Here is a 22,296-nt window from a genome sequence, read left to right as displayed (position 1 = left end):
AAAATGTTTTTGTTTATACTCCAGCACGACCACCAGGTCAGTGGAGTTTACAACAAATCAATCAATTAATACAAATGGTAATCGTATTTAGCAGTCACGGACTTGAACCCCAGGCCATTAAAGAGCATGTGCTACTGCACTCGCGCTCCTGTCAGTATGCAAATTAGCTCATACCGTTTCGGACATAGTACGTTTAAACGGATATTTCTGGTGTTATAAGCCAAAAAGCAGTGGCTGCATATATTTGAGAAAGCCATCTGATCTCTAGCAACTTTTACCGCTTTAAAAATCGATGGAATTTTTTAAATCGTATAACATGACTTCTGAAATCTTGTTTTAAGTAGTCCTAAAATAAAATTGATGTCTGTACAGCTACACAGCAGGAAGTGTTGCTTAGTTCTGAATTTGCGCCGAAGCAACAAAGGCGAAGATTCATTATACCAACTCGGCTACAGTCAAAAACAAACCAGAATCGCTTAATTTATCAGCTGATTTTAAGAGTGATTATAACAGATAAGACTGATTTTAGAGCATTGGCCTCGATATTATGTAGTCTCTAACAGGATTACATAACGCATCAGAGAGCCGAGTCGAATTTATGCTGAGACAATTCACCGTCACCTGGCGGCGGACAAATAAGTGTACTATTCAAGAGTCAAACATTACACTGACAGATAATGGATTCTGTCGATGAGCACGTAGAAGCAAGAATCTATACGAAAGGTTCTCAAACCTTGCAATGTCTACATCAGAGAAATCGTATTTCATCTATAGCCAAGAAACTTTTTTTTATTATTATTTTTTTTAAATGCTGCATGTTTTTAGTTTTGGACCTTTCTTAAAGGGTTGCACACGGTCTTCCTTACTCTCTAGCATTACACATTACTTGGATGTATTACAATCCAAGCTCAGAACAGTGTCTGCTCACTTTGTTCTGACGAAATGCTCTTCAAGAAAAGATGCTTTATTATCATACATAAAGCAGAACTCAAAGCCCATATTTCTTTTTCCAGAAATTTAAAAGGAAACTGACACGTCAGGTGTAGCGCCACCATGTTTGTAACAATTAGGCCCCCCTCGTCTACAGGATTAACATGTAACTAATGAACGTTTATATTAAATTAAAATTATGCCTTAAAAGTAAATCTTAATTTAAACATTTTGAATATATTTTAATCAATAAACATGAATTTTCTTTGTTTATAAGAAATCTAAAACTAAACTATTGTCTACAGGTAAATTATGGCTGCTATCTATATATATTTGACTCTAGCGCTATTCCAAACCACCTTTTCTGTAGCTGACCCGTGGCATACTCGTCCTGTTAAGATTATCATCAGAGAGCAACCAAAACTAATAACAATCCCTAGGCCTGTTTTAGTGCCAAAGCATATCCCTGTACCTAAAATAGTTCCAGTTGGAAGACCAGTGCCAGTTGCTAAGCCGATTCCCGTTCCTCAGATCGTAGAGCAGGTGAAGTTCATCCCTAAAGTGGTACCAATTCCTAAAATAGTTACTGTTCCAGAGAGAGTGACTGTTCTAAAGCCGTACTTGGTTCCTAAAGAAATGAAGCTTCCTAAACCAGTTCTGGTTCCTAGTCCAAAAGAAATTCCAGTCCCGAAGTTCGTGCCGGTGCCAGTTGCAATGCATATTCCTAAACCAATTTATGTTCCGTCCTACAAACCTGTCCGGATTCCAGTTCCGAAATTTGTGCCTGTGAATATTGAGATTGTGAAAGAGAAAGCAGTTTATGCTAGGTGAGTATGTCTGCCTACGTTTACAGTAACAAGAAAAAACCTATAGAGGTAAATTCAGTTACGCGAAATAACTCTGTAGTTCACCAAACCTTAAAGGTGTATGGTAACATAAAATAGTTGCCAAACGAAAAAAGTTTAACAAGTTAATATTATTAGTGGCAAATGATGCAAGAAGGCAAGCTTAGACAGCATTGACAGAAGAAAAAAAATAATCGCGTTCTCACCTGTCCGTCCCCTCTAATAGTTTCTACATTTGAATTTATTCAAAGTACCCACTTCCACAACAATTAGTTCTGCAACCATCATTCTGAAATCATTCGAATTTATGCCACCTCACATGTGCAGTCTGATCAAAAAAATGCCATTGGCAATTAAGTTTGCTCAATTCCGTTAAAAGCATTAAACACCTGAATCGGATAATCTCGCAGGTGCTTAGTATGCAGACACTGCAATCCAGCAGATCCACATTTGTCCTAATATGAGGCCTCCAGTCCTATATGCAGTACTCAATGTGATCATTGCCTTATATAATGGATAATTACTTCCTTATTCCTGCTAGCAAAATTTCTGTATATTATTGACAAAACCTCACGAGCTGTCCTGGCAGTCAATCTGCGCTTCTCAAAATTCCATATCTGACTGTACAACAACTACCTATAATTTCATTTTATACTCCCCTGAGTATAGTACTAAACAGTTGGGTCGATAATCCGGGATTACTGCTACTCACATGCAGTATTTGCACTTGTCAATGTTAAGATTAATTGCTAGTTGTTAGCCATTTTCCTAATTTGCATAGACCTTATGGCACTAGTATACCTTGATTATTAAGCACCTTGTCAACCTTATCATCTGAATAGTTAATCATTAAGCTTGATATGCCTTTATTAATAAATATAGAAAACAATGGGCCCAGCATTGCACACTTGGGACTCCACCACTAACATTAATTTACGAAGAGCAGTATAACTGCACTCCTCTCTAGATGGTCCTGCAATTACGTCTTTATCCAGAGACTTATTTTCCACGGAATACGAGTTAAGGTCTGTAATTAGTCAGGTCATACGTGGATCCTTTTTTGTCGATACATTTGTACATCTCCAGTCCACAGGGACCTTCCGCTTGAATCCAGAGACATTTTCATAATTATGGCTAAGGGTTTGCTTACCTCCTTTTCTGCCTCTCTTAATATAATTGGATGGATTCGATCCACCCCAGGTGCTACTTCACACTTAGCTTCAGTAATTTTTCTTCTACTTTCCTCTGTTATCACAATTATTTAGCTTCCTGTTAGTTTTTTAATCATCAAAGAATCAACCATTGATATCAAGTGGAACAATGATTCATTCCCTTCCGTCTAGTATTTACATAAAAAAGACATCTTTGCTGTTTTTCTTTGCATCCTTTGCCGAAGATTTCTAATAATCTGCCTTATCTTGCTTATTCTCCTTTGTGACTTGAATGCAGATTAGTTTTTAACTACCATAGGCTTCTCTTTCACCTGCTAGAGAAGCCTGTGGTAGAACTAGAGAAGGAAAATGCATTCCATGCGGTTTCTTCTGTGAGTCTCATTGGATTATTTGTTTGTCCATACAAAGCGACATAAGTAAGAAGAGCTTTGATGGGTCGTGCGCTTTAAGGTTATTTTTTTAATTGATGCCAGTTAACACTTGGTCAAATTTAATCATTGTTTTAATGCGAGAGCATTTATAGTGACTTAAATAGGGAATTTATTCTTGATAGCTCTAGTATCCATTTCATCTTATGTTTAGATATTTATTATACATAACTTCATAACAATTGTTTACAAAAACAATAATAGGCTTATTCCCTTAAGTATTCTATTATAATACTGAGTTGGCTTGAATCCACAGGCTCCCTGTTTCCTCATGGCACAGTTATTGAGTTCAGTTTTATTTTCAATATTTGGAATTGTAATAAGTTGCTGAAAGTAACTTGGAGTAAAAATATTTTAATTTGGACCTATATTAATGTAAATTGTTTTATTGTAAGACGTCAAATTCCGTGGCTACAAATAATACTCCGTTTTCTCTTTGGAAAAAAAACGGCTCTAATTCGATTAATTAAGTCATGAGCAGGCGAAGAAAGCTGATCTCGGAAAATACGAAGGGATATCAAATAGTTCGTGCCGTGACCTAGATAAAACATCAGTGGGAAAGTGTCGTTTTTGATATAAGTTATCTGCATATTCAATAACTAACATGTGAAATTTCATTCCTGTAGGTGATCGTACACTAGAGGTGGAGCCCGGAATCTGAAGAAGGACACCTCAAGTGGAGTATCGAGCAGTGATCAAGTTCCTGCATTTGCAAGGCAGGAAAGCTCATTTCTTGACGAAGAAATGAACTGTGTATGGGCAGAATTGTCCATCCTATGACACTGTAAAAAAGTGGAAACGGAGTTCCAGTGCGGTCGTACAAGTGTCTTTGACGAGCCAAGAGAAGGAAGGCCAACATCCACAGAGAGTGAGACGGTTGCGAGTTTGAACAGCTGGTGCTGAATGACAGACGTATGATATTTCATTGCAAATGCAGTGGGAATTACGGGTCTGCCCACAGCATTTTACATGACCATCTGCACATGTCTAAGTTCTCCGCACGATGGGTTCCAAGATTGCTGGCGCCTTTGCAGAAGCAATGTCGAATGCAATGTTCTACTAACTGTTGGATTTGTGTAATGTGGATGTTGAAAATTTTCTCAACATTCTCCTGACCTAGCACAGTCAGACGTATTTCGAGAAATGAAACAATTCCGTGGACGGATTCCGCTTTGATCCTTCTCGAAGTCAATGGAGTGGAATCGTGGTTTCAGGCAAAAAGTGCGGACTTCTATGATCAAGGCATTAAACAAACAACTGATCCATATATGTGAGAAATGTTTACTATACATGGAGAGTACATAGAAAAGGATTAAAGTTACTGAAGTTTCACCTTTCTAGGGCTACTTATTTCTAGGTAAGAGTATGAACATTTTGATACCCCCTTCTTATTTATGATACCTGTTTTGGTTGCGCGATCTTTTGATTTGATTGTAGAGACGGTCCTTTTAAATACTCGTAATACGTAACTTTGTATATGGGGGGGGGGGTAAAGCTCAATTCTTGTCCGGTACTCCACATTAAAGTACAGTGGCATTTGCTGTCATTGTCATCTCTGTACATTCACGGAAAATAGTAACGAAATTGTATTGCCAATTCTTTTTTTAAGAACATTTACAGTCCAGTTAATGAAAGATGTGAGAATTGTTACCTTCACATCATGTAATGGTTTGGCAGCGGTTATTTTGGATTCATTTTTTTCGGACAATTATGCATACCAACGGTACTATTGTACAGATGAAGCAGATTCGGTCGAAACGTGATCTGTGATCAGTCAATCAAGTTTTACGATGAATTTCCGTACATTGTGGGTCGAAGGCCATAACTACTTGATTATTTTGCTTAAAGTGAAACGGTATATAATTCATTTACAGGTCGGCTAACGTGGGCAAATTTCTTTCTGCATCGGGGGCAAGGGGTCGATCTTGTGTTTTAATAGCAGTGCTTCTAGTCTGCCTGTTAGCGTCACAAAGGATTGAACTGAGAAGAGACTTTTTGGTCTCTCATACAGGTCAGCTGTGTTTCGTTTTGATATCAGCGGACAAGAGTGCGCCAAAAGAACTACGAATTCCGCTGCTCAAGTTCCATTCTTTTATAAGCCACTCGGAACAGAATTTCCCATTTTTTACAAAGCTTCTTACTAATCTACGTACAAGCATAACGTTGATGGACGTATATTGCCCTTTGAATTTCAGAAATAACTTGGTTACTATATATATAATAATTAGGCAATAGTTTGTATAATTATTAATGTAGTTTTACGATAAAATTATTTCCTTCTGTAAACTTAAACTCTGAAATTATATCAGAGAACAAGTTTTCTGTAGATATATTAACTGTCTTTCATTAGCTTCGGTGTTCGGCAATGTGTGTGTGTCCCACCGCCGCGAGTATTCTGACCCATTTATTACACTAATTCAAATACAATTGAACAACAAACAAGCACAAATAGGATGAAAATAATACTGCACTGAGGCTATTCCTACAGCTCTCAGAATGACCTCTTGTAGGAGAGTTGTTTGTTTATTTTCACACAAAGCCAGAAGAAGTCATCAGCTGTGATTTGGTGGGGCTTTCTGATGTACAATACGTGACCACTGGTACTCGTGCTGCAAGTTTGACTTAGTAAGCTCATTGTTGACTATTTATTATACATAACTATACATTGCTGCCATATCAGTTACGACGAAGTTCTAAACATAGATCTCTCCATAGAAAATAAATTTTCTTAAGCATAGGAGGCAAGTGTATGAAGCTTTCGCTAGGTGGAGTTCCGACTAGAAATTTGTTTCAATTTCTATTAAGTTTTGAATTGCTACATCAAAAGTTGCACAAACCGTAGGTTGAAGGAAGAAACAAGTTGCCGATTTCTTCTCTTTTTATTATACTTTCGTTTTTATCTTTACCATTTGTTTTTCATTTTTCTTCCTTGGTAAACCTAGAACGAAGCAGTATCAACTGGATTTAATCGACTATCAATAAAAAGTAACGAATTGTACATATACTGTCACCGATTATATGTACGTTACTAAAAACGAAGTTTATTCGCGTTCTGTAGTTGCTATCATTTAGAACATTTAGCAGGGTTGATGCCTAATCTACTTTTCAGTTTTGAAATTGTTTTGTCATCGACTAAGACCGTTCCGGTTATTGAACGCCAATGTAAGGTCTCGGTGCTGCGTTGTCTCGTGTTGTCAATAGATGGCGCGCGCCCATCTATCCAGTAGCCAGTACTTGCTCCACATCTTTGTAGCAAAACTAGTCTTATACCCAACGTTTCATTGGTGGTTGTCCTCCGTTACTGGCCCACCTTAGAATTCTATATTCACGCCCGTAGTCAGTTGAAGCAAAAAAATTGCTTTCCCGTAGCAAAGCAATGGAAATCTGTGTACGTTTAGTGAGCGTGTCGAAGAACTCTGGCTGGCACGATTTATTACCCTCTGCTCTTCCTTCACGTGACCTTGCATTTTCTCCGTTGCGCTTGTCGCCCAAATATGTTTACATCTTGACCAAAACAAAACTATGGAAATTAGATATTCCAAGAAGCGGATATTGCTTAAACGAATGAGCGAAAAATTCATTGCTGCGCCAATGTCACGAAGGGCAATACGGTATTTAAAACTGATAGTCATCAATTTCAGAACATTTTCGGGAGAAGCCGCACAATTTTTGTAACAGTGAAGATGGTGGATTACCGGTAGCAAAACGGAGATCTAAGAGAATAATCCACTTCCCCCCTCCCCTCCCCATACGAAAGAGTGAACAGCAATCATTAGTGATTAACCGACAAATATAACAACAGTTTGATACTAAAATGATCATCTAGAGAAGACTTCAGTTATAGCTCAAACACAGCATGGTTTTGTTAAGGGAAAGTCATGCCTGACCAATTTGATTGGATACTATGATGCAGTCACAAAAGAACTGGATGCAGGGATTAACTTTGATATTATATACTTGGATCTTAGAAAGGCTTTTGATACTGTTGCACATGGAAGACTGCTGCACAAATTGGAGCAGTGTGGCATTGGAGGCAAATTGCTGCTATGAATAAAGGGGTGGTTGAGGGGGAGAAGACAGATTGGTAATCAATGGACACTGCGCATCGTGGATTAATGTTATTAGTGGAGTCCCTCAGGGTTCAGTATTGGGTCCATTATTGTTTTCTGTATTTATAAATGATATTGATGATGGTATATCAAGCTTAATATCCAAGTTTGCAGACGATACGAAGGTTGGCAGGGTTGTCAAGGACACTACTGACACTATGCTGCTGCAACAGGATCTGGAAAAGATGGACTGAGAGGTGGCAAATGAAGTTTAACATTGACAAATGTAAAGTATTACATATGGGAAGCAGTAACCCCAGAGCAACGTATCAACTCTGCGGTACCACACTAACAGCGGTAGAGAATGAAAAGGACCTGAGGGTAATTGTGCAGGCAGATATGAAGTTCTTTGAACAGTGCAGACGGGCTGCAAGAGTAGCTCATGGTGTATTGTCAATGATATATAGGAATTTTTCAAGCAGGGATAAAGAGTTGATTATTCCCTTGTATAAGGCAATGGTCAGGCCACACCTAGAGTATTGTATAGAGGCCTGGCGGCCTCATTTCAAGAAGGATATAAAGCTGCTGGAACCAGTACAGAGAAGGGCAACAAGATTAGTGAATGGAACAAAGGGGTGCTCTTACGAAGAAAGGCTTAAGTTTTGCAAATTAGTGTCTGGAGAGGCACCAGCGAAGTGATCTGATAGAGGTGTATAAGCCTTGAATGGTTTGAGCATGCTCAATGCTGATGGGATTTTTCCTCTTGCTCAGAATAATCACCTGGGAGAGCATAATTTAAATTGAGGAAAGACAGATGTAGGATAGACGTGCGGAAATTTGCGTTTAGCCAGCGTGTGGTTGGTTGGTGGAACAGACTTCCATCCCTTGTCGTGGAAGTTGATAGCCTAAATAAGTTTAAGGCTCAGCTGGACAGGTATTTCGAACGAACAGAGGGGTGAAGTGGAAATTTCTTTTTTTTAATTTATTTTTTTTTTTTTGGCTGATGCTGCATAAGCTTGCTTTCTTGCATCAAATGCCTATGCTAAAATGTATAACGTTCCAGTTCATGGTCCAAACGAAACACATCACTGCCTTAATTCTTTACAAGAACTTTGGGGGTGGGGAGACTTTGTGAAATACTGTTACTCAAACTGTTTTATTTCTTTCAGTAAATACGGCTGGAAGTGAACGTCTGCTATCGAAGATTTGGTTCAACGTGTGCAATAACTTTTAGTGAACTCCATGTTTTTTTCGGGGATGTAGGTCTATATTGATGAAAATAAATAAAAAAATTGAGTGTTTCTTCGCTTTATTTAGTATAAATTGTGTCATTCTTAAGCAATTCATTAAATTTCCATCAATGATATTAATAATTGCTGAAGGTTAAGCCGAACTACGTGATCAAGACGTTCGGAGACCGAATTCATACACTAGTCAAAAAACTGTGGAGCAAAATTTGCAGATTATAAACGAAATTGATCTTTTGATTCCAAAAATATCAAAATTGTCTGTCTTCATTGAAAGGGTTACTGAAATTTCACTAACTTAATAGAACGACCAATAACGAAATATTCTAAATGAGTTATTTTTAAAATACTTTCAATAAAACATGAATTTACTACCTACAATAAACTGAATTTATGTACTAAATTAGCATTAGTAGAGGCATATGATGCAAGCTTATATAGCGCCAGCCAAAAAGCCTTCCCGTTTCAAATCCATTCACTCCAGAAGTTTGTCCAGTTCGGCCTTGAATTTATTTAAGCTGTCAACTTCCAGTCGCTCATTTGCAGCACAAAAGCTAGTCTGGGAGGCGGTTTTGGTCGCAATCTAATCAAGGAACAATCCACGATCATCCTACAGGTGTGTGTGTGAGGAGGGGGCAGATCTGATCTGCTACTCCAACTTGTGGACGTTATCGTTCAAATATAATTTCTGTATAACATGAAGCGTTGTTATGGGCAGATGCAAACTCCCCTAAAAGAGTAAATTCCCTTGACAGTTTAGACCTATGTAAATATGTTGGCGACGCGAGTATTAAATTCCCCTAAAAATGGAAGAAACAACGGGACTTGTGGAACGTTTCTGTCCTCAGTACTTGCAACAAGTGCTGATATTACAAAAATAAATCATTCAAGGAATGAACGCGGACATTCGTTATCAGTATACAATAATTTTAACGTTTCTTTTGAATATTCGGTATTAAGCGAAGAAAAGTGGAGGTTCCGTATTAAAGTGTTCGGCGTTTTTAAGTGTGGAATTCAGAGAAGCAGCGATGAAACGCATAATCATGAATCCTTGACACTTTTCACAGCGATATTTGGAGTGGCAGAATTTCTTTATTCGACAGACAAGAGACGATCTGAATGAGAAACCTGGTAAAATCCTACACGCACGCATTAAAGCGAGTAGACAAGCAATAATTTAGCATTTGAGGATTTAGTAAGTGACAAAAGCATATATAACGCATGTCATAAAATTCTATGCTTCGTCGACTTTAAGATTTGGCAAGTATACACAGCATGTTGCAACCCACGGAAATAAAAACACATCGAAACGAGGACTTTCTGTTGAGTAGCGATGGGAACTACAATTAACAATTTTTTTGTTTAAAACTAACTTAAATACTTTCTACAAAGCCGCTAGGACGTTCGATCTCTGCGTACATTTTTTTTCTTCTTCTCTGTCCTCAGACGCAGGACTGGAAAGGGCTTCAAATTTGAAGGCGGTGGGAATCAATTCAGGGGAAAACTTATCTTTTCTCCAAAAATTATCCTCGCATGTGGGGAAGTTTAAACAGGACTAACCGAATATCAATTGAAGGGACTGAATACTGCGATTACATCATCAGCAGCAACCTCCTAAAAGGTTGAAGCTTCTGCAGTCCATACTAAAACGAGTTATTTTATTCCCATTTCAATACGACTTGTAATCACAGCTATCTAAATACACTTTCACAGATATTTCAAAAGAGACGCATAAAGAAATTTATGTAAATTAAACAGTATTCAAGAACCGTAAAAATTTCGAATCCATAAAGCGACCCAAATTATTGACCCGGTTAATGGAAAAATACCACGCCTTGACTACATGAAAGCAGCTTTCACATCACTGTTCCAAGAAGAATGTAGTAAAACGCAAATACAATTTTTAATAGAAAATAAAAATTAAACGAACGTAAAAAATCAATATAACAGGAAACAAATTAGGAGGATAGCCAGAACAGCCTCTTCGTGGATTCTCAGATAACGTAAAATGGTTGTGAAATTAGGGGAATTCATAACAGAAAAACCTGGTATGTGTTTAAGGATTAGGAAAACTTCTCCTTAATGATGAATTTTCAGTCACCGACTGATACTGGTATGACCCTTTTCCATTAAGTCTATAAAAATACTGCCGTAGTTTTATAGACTTAATGGTTTCAAGCACTACTACCAATGGTCCATACGAAATAGCTCCATACATCACGCCAAGTCCATCGGAACAAAGATTTATGTAGCAAGATTAATTCTCGCGTAGCACCTTCTCCCAGAGTCTAAGAATGTTGGGAACGATACAACCTCAAACTCGCCTTTCGTGAGTTTGAGGCTGTCCGTAACTTTTCTTTTTCTTGTTATCCACTATAGTTTTCCACCATTTACTGATTCTCTCCACACAGTGGATTTTGAAGATTCAGAGGTTGTCGTTGCTCGCAGTTACTGATGTGGCATCCAACCACCCTCATGTTAAATCTGTAAGTTCCGATCCACGATCAATACATCTTCTAACGCACTGCTGTTGTACAAGCAGACCCACCAAATTGGTATGTCTGAGCCAATATGCATGCACGGGAGACTTCTGGTACAGTATTCTTAGAGAGAGATATCCCAATACTCTCGGCCGCGGAGGTGCTCCGGCGCTATTAAACCAAAATTTATGTATCTCCCCTAAAAGGTGGAAGAACTATGCCAGCAAATTTATTCCACTTAAAAGTACATCTTTTAAATACATCATTGGTTGGTTTAGAAGATAAATTGCTGTGCTAGACAAATCTAACTGAACTTTAAAAATATGCTATTAGAATCTGAAGAGATTGATGGCTTAATTACAAATATAAGAAGAGGAAAGAAGCGAAATTCAATACACACATTCATTTGCATTCCAAAGTCGCTTATCAATAATCTGATGGAACACATCTATATTAGCGAATATGGCCTCCATAGGCTTCTTGTAAAGGAAAGTAATTTTTTTAATCACTGTCATGCGATTACTAGTGGTAATCTTTTAGCTCCGTTTATTGACGAAGGAGAACTGAAAGGGTAATAAATGGCGAGAAATCCTCAATAGTTCCATAACTTGTGTTGTCCGTAATGAACCATTTCTAAGCGCTGGAATTGCACATTGAGTGCAATTAGTTCATTTTAACGGACCGAAGAGCGGCGAATTTTAATTTAAAATGCGGGTCGCAGGCACGAGAACACACACACACTCTATGCAGTCCCACTAATTAACTACCACCTACCATATACTAATTTGCTAAACCTAATTAGAAACTGGCTTTTCCCACCCTCTGCCACCGGCCAAACATAATCAGTGTGGACGGAAGGCTCGGGATAGCGGTGGTCACCGTACGGCTAATCAACTAATTAGGAGGACGGACTTAACGAAGACGTAATGAAACGTGCAAGAACTGTCCAGAGCAGAACCTTCTGTCTGTGTATTCGTTGCACTGTGGGTCGCCAAGAAAATACGACGACGAGGATTAATTAAACGTATATCTGTGAACATTTCCTTGTGTTTCATTGTCGACGAGTTCAGCGTTTGTGAGTGACCATCACAACGAATGCTTATCTGCCAAGAAATGGCAGATACAAGTAGAGGTGAGGGAGACAATGCTGGCTAATAAGCCAGCTGATGGAAGGTGCTTGCTCTCTTTCCAGAATCCGACATTTTGAACAAGGAATTTATCCTTGACTCGATAGCTCAAAATCAAAGTAGCTTGTAGAATTAAAGGTCGAGCTCAATTACAGAGTAATATATGCATTGTAGTTAGTCATGTTTAATAATAATAGTACTCACTCTCTGTGCGCAAATGGGATGACTTAGTAATTTAAACAAATTCCTTGTTACTGGAAGGTTAAAATAACTCGCTTTGGATTTAAAGTTCAAAGAGCTGCTGAAGTTTTCCCCTGGACTTGCCACCGGGATTCGAGCAAAGAGGCTGTGAAAACGCGATGTGCGGTATAGGAAAATAATTGTCATCGGTAAAAAGAAATGACCGCGTTGATGGTTCAGGCAATGTATCCAGGCCTCTCCTCAGTAGCTCCTTGCGGTGTTCAGTTCTGGACTGCCAAAATGTGCGGGTGGACCGCTGTTCTTCTCTTTGTAAGAGTGAGCCGGATGGACTTCGGACATTGTTCCGTACTTTTGAATGGCTGTAGCTCATTTTCTGTATAATATTATAAATTTTAATAAATATTGCATGCACGGTATTGTAATTTATGCGGGATGGCAGAATTTGGCGGGGAACGCCTGGTACAATGTATACTGTATACCCAGCCCTGAAAACGGCATTATTAAGACGCTGCGACGCCATGAAAGAAGTGTTAAATGCATCGAGATTTAATTTTGGTTGTAAATCACCTGCTTTCTTTAGTCAAGTGTTGTATCTTTGTCTGAACCGTATACTAAAGGTGTCCAATGGATTTTGTATACAGCGGATCGAAGTAGATGCCTACTTACTTACGGCAGTTTCTCACTGCAACAGCACGTGGAACAGGAGTTGGTTTTCTAGCAGATAGCGTCAGTTTGGTTTTAGGGGAAATATTGGTAGTGACTGGGTTTTCGTTATGAATTTAAGCCTTCGGCGAATCGACAACTTAGGCCATATTGCGCCGTATACAGTATATTGTTTATGAATTGCATGTGTTCAGTAGTCGATTTTCTGGATGAAAAACCTTTTCACAACGCGACTAACTCAGTCGCGTTGTGGTAAAAGCCCATAAAAATTCTTCGCGTCATTGACGTTATTCAAACTAGGGTTTTTTTCACTGAGGTTTTTCAGGTGAAAAAAACCTGAGTTTGAATCACTAATGACGCTGAATTATGTGGGGAGGATGGTGATTATACCCACTGTGCTACCCACGAGGGCGTAAATTCTTTATATTGTCAGAGAGGAACTGGCTTCTCATGTTCAGAAATCAATTTAAGTGTTAAAATGAAAACCTGAAAATAATTGCAGCCTTCCTCTTAAAATAAGGATGCTAATAACAACGAAAAGTGACGCATTTAATCTGTAGTGCGTGTTATAAAAATGCATTTCCAATTAACAGAGCCGTATTGTTGCCATATCAAGTCATTTGGTTCATGTTGGAGTGTCATCCTACGGAAAAGATGCCCAGTTTAAATTTTCATTTATAAGTTTTCACTTACAACCGAAGCATTGTCCAGAAATTACAAAATCGGAACAAAATAAAGCCAAATTAACTGAAAAAAAACCCCTTCGACTTGCATGAATACGTTAAGAATTCCATTTAATACGTAAAAAAAGACGACCAGAGAAGAGAGAGATATTGCTCCTGTTCCTAATTTGGATTCCCTGCCTAAAGCTTAAGAGGAGAGCTGTTGTGCTTACAAACCCCTAAGAGATTGCTGGGATCAGAATATATCAGCGGAAAACCTCTGTTCCTGGACAACAACCTCAACAGTAAAGAACAGGATTCATTTGCTGAACTTTACTGTGGGAGGCAGGTGAGATCTTGGTTACTCTGACAAACATATCAGAATGTAATTGAACTGAACGCTATATCCAGGAGGATAGCAACATTATCTAACAGAACACAGTGGATATAATGCTGGGCGCCATTAATACTCCTGTGGAGAAAAACAAGATTGTAAATTCCAGAAGTGTGCGTAGTACAATTTGTATAATGTAGTGTTCTGTTGTTGTTCTGGATACAGGCTGCAGGGCCCCTGGTGGGACCTTAGAAGCCGAGGTTTTTATGTGCTGCTTTATCTCTATCCTGATATAAAGTTATTTGGGTAGCCTCTGGCAGGGTCGTCTGAATTTCTTGGACAGAGACAAAAAAAAAAAAAGGGACACTAGTACACAACACAATTGGCCTTTATCAGTCATAATACAGCACATAAATCACGGCGAAGTTGCTACAGGTTGGCTGGGACTGCTCACAAAAAAAAAAAAAAAAAAAAAAAAAAAAATCCAAATAAAAAAAAATATATAAATGCAATATATAAGTGTCAAGGTAAACCGTCACAAAAGTGTTTCCCAGCTGTACTGCATTAAATGCATTATTTACAGAATGTAACTTTGCATTAATGCTACAAAAAAAATAAATTTCCATTTATACTCTGTATGGCCGAGAGCAAAAGAGTTTGACTTCATTATAATTCATTTTAACAGCTGATTTATGAGTGCAACAGCAAACAGTGGACTGTGCACTTTCTGTGGCAGCAACGGGTAGTTCGATCAGAGGTAGCCCTGTGGAAGTTGTGGACAGTCACAATCTTAAGATGATTGATTAATAATTAAGAGGAAGAGCTGCAAATTATTTAGCATTTTTAATATACACAGTTCGGCAATTTTGATCATGCTATTTTATCTGAGATAAAATACATAAGTGGGAAAAAATTACATTCTTGTTAATTAAATAAATTTTTGTGTGCATTAGATTTACTGGGTGACCCTAATGCAATACGGTTTTTTTTTGTGTGTGCATTAGATTAAAGCTCCAGAACACATTACAGTAAACGCATCTTTTATCTTAAAAAAAAAAAATAATAAAAAACTAAACGAGTATGGCTTTCAGAAGCAAATGTTGGTCATCTTACCTCCCGATCCACTCGACCTTTATTTACCTGCCCGAAAGATAATTAATGAAATAAGATTATTACAAAGTCCACCCAAAAGAAAAATTGTGAGTTTTTAAATCAGGCAGAAGAGGAATTGATTATGCCAGAGGATAACTTTACAGACAGGTCAAAAATGTTATTGCTGTAGTAGGGTTTTAGGAGCATCAGCGACTAAGGCCATATTGCTCCGTGTATACTATGCGCAATTTGAGCGGGTTCTGTGGTCGATTTTCTGTTTGCTGGACGGAAAAAACCACGCTACCCCCGACTGAGACCGACTAATTCAGCCACATTGTGAAAGAGGCCCATAAAAATTCCTCACAGCATGACCTCCCCATCCCGGGTGGAAAAGACCTGAGATCGAAGGGACTCGAACTCGCGTCTTTTCCACTCGGGTTGGGGAGGACAGCGATTCCACCAAATGCGCTGCCCACAAGAGCTTCAGGTATTGTCACTATTAGCTTGAGCATATCTATGAAAAATGCTTTTCCTGCTATTATTTTATTTTATTTAGAAAATTGCAATTAAAATGGGAAAAGAACTAATTAATACGAAGAAACGGTCTGTTTACATCTAAAAATCAAATAGACTCAATAAAATATAAATAAATTCAAAAATACACACTCAATTCAAAGTAAAGTTATAATATAAAATTCATCCCGTTTTTAAATAAATATATGGGGAAAAAAAAAAGCATTGTTCGATTTAATAAATTAACAGTTGCACGCTCAGGTTGGACAAAAAAAAAAAAAAAGTAAATAAAGATAAATCTGAACATTTGAATAAACAAAAATAATGCAGTGGCTTAGAAAAAAAAAAAAAATTATGATTCTGTAGAATCAATAATAAATTATAGACGATTAAAAAAAAAAAAAAGAAGTGAAAATAGATTACATAACAGTATGTGAAATTAATGGTGGAATGTATGGATCAAGTACAGAATTATGACTGAAGAAAATAGTCACAACCAATGAAATGTTTCATGTCAAGAAGATGTATTAAATTTAGTAATTTAAATTTAAACTCATTTAATTTAAACTCAAGTTCCGTCTATAGGTAGGTTTAATAATCTTGGCACTCCGATGGGCGAATAATCACTATGGCTTGGGAGAGTCGGATTACGACAGAAAGTAAAGGAAACATATGTAGAATTTGTTATTTAAATTTATCACTTTAATGCTGAGTGAGGGTTGTGAATTCCGGATGATCACCAAGTTTTCGGTGTCAAAAATTGTTTTCAATTTCTTCTCTGAAAGCTTTCCAAGAATTATTCGTCTCACTTAAGAAATACATTCAACGCTTTTCGAGCGAATGGACTACAATAACACCCATTATGATTGGGCTGCTACCTTTTTTACTACTGACAAGACTGTTGAGTCTAACTATATAAAGGAGAAACATTTATTGGCTTTATTTCGCAGCATCTTCGCATGCTGCAAAAAAGCTAATAAAGCTGAAAGCCCAAAACACTAGACTCGGACGAGGACAGCATATTTTTCTCAACTTCCAAGGAAATCCGAGTTTTCATTCTGTAAAACGGAGCCAACCAAAGAATACCACGATTTACAGAAACAATACACTGACGCTTTATAGCCGTAGCTGCTTTGGTGCAAAACCTACGAATAGGTATGCAATGTCGTCTTATGATTAACTGCCAATGACTAGACGTTTAGATGGGAGAAGTATGGAATCAAATTTTCTAATAATTAACCGTAATCTGTGAATTCCTGTCCTACTGTGCTTTTTCCAAATTATCTTCTTCCGCTGCCACATCGCATCAGATCACCTCCAAATTTCCTTTGATAGTGAAAGCCTATGCTCTCCCCGACAACTTGAACAACATGACCATAAAGAATCCCAACTGAAGATCTTCTCATTAAAATATATGCAACCTCAAATCATCCTACAAAGACTAAAACCTACAGACTGGAAAAAAATTGCTGCTAGCCATCCTGATCAAACACTTACAAATTTAGCTAACTTGTTAAAAGACATCGCCTGTGAACGGGCCTCCAAATCTGTACACCTGTCTCCCAGGAACAAGAACTGGTTTACCAGCGACGCAAAACTCGCCTTCATCATGAAACAGAAACTATACAGGAAATGGCAAAGAACACGGGATCTAGCCGACTATCATCTCTATAAAAAATATCAGCACGCTTCCTACGCATTCGGAGGAAGGCGCAGAACGACTGGATTGCACACAGAATGAAACTTGGGAAAAGAATCTTTACCAACAAGAACCAACAGTCCCCCATGACCACTGACATCACCTCGCATGGACTAACTCGCTCGCAACTAAGCCCCTATCTGCCCCAAACCCATTTATTCGGGTTAATCCACCAGCTAACCAGACATCACTGGATAAAATAGCCATCACAAAGGAACGCCTTACTGAGGTCATCAACAGTCTTCCCAACAAGTCTACCACTGGCCCGAATGGATTCCATATTTTCATGATTAAACTATGCAGTGTATATATCATTGACCTCTTGCTTGACGCATTCAATTCCGTCCTTGTAACAGGAGTTTACCCTGCTATCTGGAACACATTATGTTTCTCCCGTTCCAAAAAAGTCTAACCCAAAATCGCCTGATGACTACAGACCAATTTCCGTAGGATACACTTTCCTCAAAATCTTGGAAAAAGCCACACTTCCTGCTCTCACCCATCACATGTTCGGCCACAAACCTCCATACCTCCATAGTGTACTACCTGGACGTTCCACGATCACCAACCTCTTGGACACACTGTTCAGAATAGAAAGTACCTTAAGCAACAAAGAGTAACTGGATATTGTATTCCTCGACATTAAGGCGGCATTTGACAATTTGTCCACCCATGCATTATGTACCATACTGTGCAACTACTTCAAAATCTCTGGCAACATCCTAGTTCTCCTTAGGAAACTCCTTCAGTCCTGGACCCTATGGATCAGAAATCAAAACCATAATCACCACATTCTCTGCTCCAGAGGGCTCCCCCAGGGGGCGTTCTCTCTGCCGCCTTCTTTGCCACATCTTTAGAACCCTTCCTATCAAACCGTACTAATTTTACCACCTACGCAGAAGATATTAAGTTCTTCATCATCACAAAATGCCCCCCAGTCTATTACTGTGAGCTCCAACCGCCAGCTACATGAACTGGAAAACTTCCTTCATGCGATTGGGCTCTCCATTAATAAAGAGAAAACTGCACAACTCTCTATCACCAAGAAGAAAAAAAAACATCATTATAGCGAACTCTCCAGTTAAAAAAAGTCACCCAACATAAAGATTTGGGTGTCATCTGGGACAAAGACCTCACCTTCTTGCCTCACTTTAATGCCACTCGAACGAAAACATATTCGGCTTTATGGGCAGTAAAACAAGAGATCTCCAACTTCCATAACCCGGACCTTATCATCAAATACATTCTTCGTTGCATTTTCCCAATTCCATTATATGCCTCGACTATATGGTCCTCAGCACCCTCATCATACCACGCCAGGTTCCTCTCCCTGGAATTCTGGATCTTGAAATGGCTAAATAGGTTGCCGGGCTAACACCTACAATCTCAAAATTTGTTCTGGTCACCAATCGTAATACGCTTCCTTGGAGATATTTCATCATCTCCAGGAACCTTCTTACCCTCTCTCAGCTCTATACAACTCATGTCCTCTAGTTGCATAGCTGTAAAAGGACATTTCTTCGGAAATAAATGGATATTAATAATAATAATAATCACAGAAGATATCTTCAGAAAGATTAAAAATTATTTCCTTTTCGTTTTAAACCCTTGTTGTATAGATTGTTACAATTTCGATACTTAAACGTGTTTTAAGTATTTGGTTCTTCTTGATCCTTCAACGAGATTGTTAAAGCTAACAACAAATTGTTGGTCGATGAATAACTTTGAAAATTATAGCATTTTCTTTGATATTTTATCGTGACAGCGTCATGTGAACAGGTGTTCAGAAGACCATTGTACTTAGCAAAATAGAGAGCGAAGTTTCAGTTGCCTTAGCCGTCCTCATCTATCTCGGTACTAGGTAAATGCGAGTAAACTTTATTCTGTATTAAAGCTGCGATATCCTCTCTAATCTGACAAAGTCCTGTGGACTGTGAGGGCTGTTTATAATTTTATAGGGCTTGCTCCATCCTCTCTCGCTGTCGGTAGTGTGTGAAACTGATATGGGCTTTGGGCGGCTTAAAACTTCACGTTGCTCAAGACAAGTGCTCTTAAGCCGATTGTTTACAAAGTGCATCCTGTGTAGGCTTCCCGATGATTGATCTCCGTTCTCTGACCCCAGCATACAGGTGAAGACGAAGCTGTTAAGGAGATTACCGCGTGTAACCAAAACATTATCTGGTGCAGCTGACAACTATAGTTTTATGAGCACGTGACGTTCGTGTATAGTGATAATCCATTAAAGGCACTGCACTACATTTAGAAACGATGTAACGCGAAATTAAAGAACTACTTGAACAGAGGAAAGAGGCGCGGATAATTAAAGCAGCGCATTTAGAATTATCGAGTTGAGTGTCAGGGCCATATTGCATAGGTTCAGCTCTAGAATTTGTGGTTGATGTACAAAATATAGTGTGGAAATATACTCTGGAATGGCGATTAGTGTTCGAAGAGTCGTGTATTTTCAATAAATAAATGAAATAGAATGTTTTCCTCATTAAGGAACAAGGACCATTTTTTTGCGTGAGAAAGAAATAAAACAGCGTAGGTTTTTCAAAATGAAGAACCAAAATTCTGGAAATCACAAGGAGGCAAAAAAATTCAGCGAACGTTCTACCCAAAACGAGTTATTAAGGATTTAAATATCAGGTTAATACATTTACAGCGTTGCGGATGTCTGAATGAGCGGATCAATAGAGTAATGCCTAAAGAAGAATACATACGAGCACTTGTATAAACTCGTTTGGGAAAAACAAATGGGAAAATGCCATATGTGCCAACAGGGTGAAAAGAAGATTTTGCACAGAAATGAACTGCAGTCTGCATCGCAATCTTTCAAAACTTATCAGTAATTAATGTTTTTGCCAAGTATACTGTTCCATTTTCTGAAATTTTGTTTTAGTTGACTTGCAAGTTCTTTACTAACTTACTTGGACGCAGTATTTACATTTGTCTCAGAATGGCTTCTTGTATAAAGAATGGCTCTATAAAGAATTATAATTAATTTCCGAATTAAAATAAAATACATCGCAGTACATTTTACTTAAAAAAGTGTTGCAGATATTTGTTGCCAGTTTTATACTCGTTATGTATAATGCGCCTATTGTCTTCACCACGTCCATCTGCACATAACTGAAGGACTCCCATGGACGGACTTTAATGGAGTTTTATATTTCGACCTTTTAAAAATATTTGTGGAGCAATTCCAAATTTCATTAAAACTGAAAAGTAGAAATCCGACAATTATTATTTCATATTTCAATACAACTTGTAATTAAAAAAAATAATAAATTCATAGATGTAGTTTTAATGCAGTCTTGTTAACTTTCGACAGTCAAAGCACGCTTCTCCGGTATTGTCAGGTATGACTCGTCAACGTAGAATTTTGCGAACCCCTGGGTACTCTAATAGTTTGCCTATAGGTATGCTTGCCGTCAAAAATAAAATTAATAAGAATGCATAGATTAATATAGTTGATCCGCATATCTTCATCGATGTTGATTTTGTCACTATACTTGTGATGTAGTAAATTAAGCACAGATTTAAGCAAATTGTGAGGTATGGAGGTGAAAAGATTTGTAAAATCATAAGTTTCAATGCTGAAGATATTAATGTTAGATTTCAATGTGAATGTGTTGATAATAGTTTGGTTATTGCTCTCGCTTAATTACTTTAATCTTATATATATATATAGAAAAAAGACTTAAAACAAAGAGTATTCGGGAGAAGAGTAATAAATATTATACAGTTTTAAGACATATATAAGTTATTTCAAATGCATCATGTCTATATGCAGCAAGTTAGCCGAAGTTAATTATAATAGCATCGTTCGATAACATCTGATAATTTGAAGGCCTTCACAACGAGTTGCCTCTCGGTTATACTTTGAATAAGTAACGCTTTTCCAATAGAGAAAACTACAGTTTCTCATTCTCAGTGGATATCATTACTCAGACGGTTGTTTCCGGGCTATTTGGTCCTTCACTGGTGGGTAGGTATGTACCTTGTTGGTATAACAGCTGACAACCCACTTGTGAAATTCAGTCCACAATATGAGAGATGCCAAATGTTTAGTAGTTTGACTTAATAAATTTTTAGTATTTCAAAATAACTTTTTCTATATCTTTTTCTTTCTTTATCTGTAAATTTTTCTATATCTAAAGGACCTGAGTTCGAATCAGTCCCATCGATGACGTGAGGAATTTTTATGGGTCTTTTTTCACAACTTAGCTGAGTTAGTCGGTCTGTCTCAAGAGAAGGTAGCATGGTTTTTTCTTCCGGAACCTCGGTTTTCATCCAGCAAACAGAAAATCGACCACAGAACACGAAATTTACAGACAGTGTACATGGATATGTGGACATGTGTATATGTAAAGGGCGGCATCTGAAACATCTATTCAGCTCCACCTCGTGTCTCTGTGAAGAACAGAATCAACTGTAAAGGGCCAGAAATATGTTGGTGTAGGTTTGTGTTCTGTTGTTCTGTTCTGGCCGCTTGGCTACCCAGAAGCATCAGTCACCTGGACAGATGATTCTGGGTATTCTGGGACCACGAGAAGGTGGGCCAGTCCTAGTATAGCACGTACCGTCTCAAAAGAGACTCTGATCCCCTGGTGTTGCCAGCAGGTGGGCCAGGATCCTCTGGGGGGCCCATTCCAGAGGGACAACAGCAACAAAAAAACAAACATCTGCCCGTGGTACAGGTTTTGAGAGGAAAAAAAAAACAGAAAAAGAAGGGAAAAAAACCAGAAAAGAAAAAGAGAGGAAAGGAAAAAAAAAATAATATACCTGAAAAGGTCAATAGGTTGATCCTTGAATGGTGTTTGAGGTTATGGGGCTACCGCATTAGTTGTA

At 38.1% G+C, this 22,296-nt stretch overlaps 1 protein-coding gene across 1 annotated transcript; it reads left to right on the top strand.

Annotated features, from left to right (window-relative positions):
- The first annotated feature begins 1,240 nt into the window (after positions 1-1,240).
- On the top strand, positions 1,241-8,681 carry LOC150084616 (uncharacterized). Its single transcript, XM_090375350.1, has 2 exons — positions 1,241-1,757; positions 8,594-8,681. Exons 1-2 carry the CDS (start codon positions 1,243-1,245, stop codon positions 8,610-8,612), a joined length of 534 nt encoding a protein of 177 aa, XP_090231476.1. The 5' UTR covers positions 1,241-1,242; the 3' UTR covers positions 8,613-8,681.
- The last annotated feature ends 13,615 nt before the right edge of the window (positions 8,682-22,296 follow it).

The sequence above is a fragment of the Mastigoproctus giganteus genome, chromosome 6 (genome assembly GCF_048544385.1).
Source record: "Mastigoproctus giganteus isolate SK-2022 chromosome 6, ASM4854438v1, whole genome shotgun sequence".
In the NCBI taxonomy this organism is placed as follows: domain Eukaryota; kingdom Metazoa; phylum Arthropoda; class Arachnida; order Uropygi; family Thelyphonidae; genus Mastigoproctus; species Mastigoproctus giganteus.
The sequence above is the reverse complement of the archived record's forward strand: the minus strand, read 5'-3'. Positions and strand labels throughout refer to the sequence as shown.